This window comes from Microtus ochrogaster, linkage group LG4, assembly GCF_000317375.1.
Source record: "Microtus ochrogaster isolate Prairie Vole_2 linkage group LG4, MicOch1.0, whole genome shotgun sequence".
NCBI classification, from domain to species: domain Eukaryota; kingdom Metazoa; phylum Chordata; class Mammalia; order Rodentia; family Cricetidae; genus Microtus; species Microtus ochrogaster.
The window spans coordinates 36,664,027-36,667,236 of NC_022030.1; the positions used below are offsets into that span (position 1 = coordinate 36,664,027).

The 3,210-nt window shown below is 42.6% G+C and overlaps 1 protein-coding gene across 1 annotated transcript in view; it reads right to left on the reverse strand.

Moving 5' to 3' along the window:
- Positions 1–3,210, reverse strand: part of Atic (5-aminoimidazole-4-carboxamide ribonucleotide formyltransferase/IMP cyclohydrolase) — a 25,857-nt gene that overhangs the window by 11,779 nt on the left and 10,868 nt on the right. The window contains exon 8 of the mRNA XM_005361415.2: positions 1,082–1,207. Within this exon, the coding sequence (XP_005361472.1) occupies positions 1,082–1,207 (126 nt within the window). The remainder of the gene's footprint in view (positions 1–1,081; positions 1,208–3,210) is intronic.

Below are 3,210 nucleotides of genomic sequence, written 5' to 3' on the forward strand. Positions count from 1 at the left end.
AAAAAAAAAAAAAAAAAAAAGCCATAAAATAATAACCTAAAATTTCAAATTGCTACTTTTCAAATCTGACACCAAAATATTTTTTCCGATTTTTTTGAGTTTTTTTTTAAAAGATTTATTTAACTACATATACAGCATCTGCCTGCATGTATCCCTGCCGACCAGAAGAGGGCAGCAGATCTCATTATAGATGGCTGTGAGCCACCATGTGATTGCTGGGAATCGAACTCAGGACCTCTGGAAGAACAGTCAGTGCTCTTAACCTCTGAACCATCTCTCAGCCCCACCAAAATATTTTTTTCAAGAGTTGGAGGTGTATCTTAGTGGCAAAACATGTACAAGACCAGGGTTTCAATGTCTGGTGCCACAAAACAAAAAAATGGAAACAAAACAAATTTTAAAAATTGTCATTTTTCAAAGACCTAGTCTGTATTTTTCAAACACCTATGGAGTATATTTTCTAGTACTTGTGCCAAAGTAAACAGAAATGACTCAGCGAGGTAATTAAACACCAAGCATATAGTGCAGGGGCAGGGGGAGAGGCAGGGGGACTCTCTCTAGCCTCTGAAAGCAGAGCCGCGAAGCCTGACCACACTGGCATGTGCAGGAAGCTGGACCACTGCTTCCGAATTCTGCTCTGCTTGTTGTCACGTACCATTTACTTCTTCCTCGCTCACTTCACTTTGGCACCCAGTAAATTAGGAACAATTATGTGCTGGACTGCACACAGACCCTGAGACAGCCAAATGGTGGAATTAAGGACTTGAGGGTAGAAACAAAGGAATATCTCATTCAATAAAAACAGGAACAGTCTCTTCGTTTGCTAAGGTACACTTAGCAGTTAGCTGGTTCTATCACATTATGTCACTTCATCTCTAAACTTTCAGAACAACACTGCAAGAGCCAACAGTGCAGTGTCTCTGTCTCCTAACAAGGACATATAATTACGTGTGCTTACTATGTTACCAAAAAGACTCCCAGATTATATAACTGGCATCAGAACTTACCATAATCAGAAAAACTGGAGAGAAACAACAAAAATGTCCGAGCACTCTAGAGCGTGCTGGGGCAGGGCCCTCACCTGCTGGGCTGACATGCTTGAAGGAAGCCGCAGCCGGGATGCCCACTGCTTCCCTGAGTTCCTTCACCAGCTGCCAGGCATTCAAAGCATCACACAAGTTTATGAATCCAGGGGCTCCGTTGAGGACTACACACAGAAACACACACACATTAACGAGCAGGTTCGATAAGGTCTTAATGTATGTACATTCCTTAAAAAAAAAATAACATGTCTAGGCTATATAACTTGCACGTGATTTTAGCCAAAAGGCTGAGAACCGAGAGTCTGCAAGGCCCAGATGGAGACAGAAGAAGGTGGATCTCTGAGTTCGAGGCCAGCCTAGTCTACATAGTGAGTCCAGGACAGCCAGGGCTACATAGTTAAGACCATACCTCAAAAGAAGTAAACAAGAAGCAAATAGATATCTATAAGCATAGCAGTAACCCAATTACAAAAGGAGTATAACTACGCTTAGGTCACCTTCAAAGACTTGCACCCCAACAACTGCAGACTAGAAATAAATAGTAAGAGAGACTTGGCAACAATGACAAAACCAGACATTACGAAATTCATGTGAATAAGATTAAATATTTACAGAAAGTACAGTGACGGTATATATCACAAGTCAGAAACCTTTTCAACTAAAACAAACAAAAACCCCAAAGACCAACAACTATGGTACAATTTAAAGGCTCTGGAAGGCAGGAGACTGACAGAAATAATGGAGTTTTCATCTTCTAGAGCAATGCGAAAGCTGCAGACTGGGCAGGGGGTGCTGGTCTTTAATCCCAGCATTCACTAGGCAGAGGTATGTAGATCTCTAAGTTCAAAGCCAGCCTAAGACACTGCAACTTCAGCAGCGCAGAATGGTGTAATCCCAGCATTCTCTGGGACCTTGTCTCAAAACAAGTTTCCCCAAACAAAAGAAAACTACACCAAGTCCTCATGAGAAACAAACTCAGCGATAAGCAATAAACTGTAACATGAGACACCTTACAAGGCGCACAGCAAACAAAGCAGAAGAGAGACTACGATTTCAGCTCCCACCTTCATGTATACTTAGTGGATATGGGGAGGCAAGTGGGGAATGCTTGTGTGTAAACACTTCCCAGAACACTAGCTCCACTTCACTTATCATATTCTCAGAGGCACTAATAATTGGTTAGACATAACAGAGAGCTACAGAGAAATGTTTCAAGTTGCTTCATCTATTAGGCAGAAGAAGCAAACAGGCACCACCTCACTTCCAGCTGGAGGAGAGCAGTCAGTCACACCAAAGCCAGCCCCTGTACTGCACACCTACAAGAGGAACACTCAAGAGGAAGGAGTGTCACTTGCTTGAGGCCAGCCTGGTGTGTTCCAGGCTAGCCATGAATACATAAGGAGATGTCTCAAAACTAAAGAAAAACAAAGCAAAAGACAAAAATCAAATATACACACAATTCCATCTTTATTCTTTGCTTCAGCTTGGTTCTAGACAAACAGGCATGTCCACTGTAATTATATCACTGCCAAATAAAAAGGCATCATACTTTTTTTTCTGCTGTAAAGATAAGTATGTGTTTCGGAGAATCCTGTGAATGAATCTCTCGCAAGAAGCTGCTGTTTGCATGCCCGGGACCTCCTCGGCCTCAAGTACTAACAATACTTTTACATTCTGGAAGAATGAAGTACCCATGCAAACACAGAAGGAACAATAAAGACTCACAGAGCACAAATAAAAACCATTTTCATTGTGGAGGGTGGAACATAGAGCTTCTTAGAGTTTAGGGGACACTCCAGCCCTAGAAATTCTATAAAAACACAAAACACAAAGACTCTAAATGTAATACAGGTTTCTGTCGGGGGCTGTCACCCTAATGAGAGAAACAGTAAAGCTGGGTGAGGTGACAAAGGGAGAGGATCTGCTACTCTGATCTGAGGTGTTGAGATCTTAAAAAAGGCAGCCAGGACTATAAAGGGCAGAGGGAGGCAGCCCAAGTGCAGGGGCCACCGCTAAGACCCTAGCACAGAGGCCACGCCATGGTAGGAGAAAAGCTAGAGGTAAGGGAGTGGCGGAGTGACACAGGACACAGACCTCAGTCAGTGGGAATGAAAGTACTTTTTTTTTTTTGGGTTTTTTTCGAGACAGGGTTTCTCTGTGGCTTTGG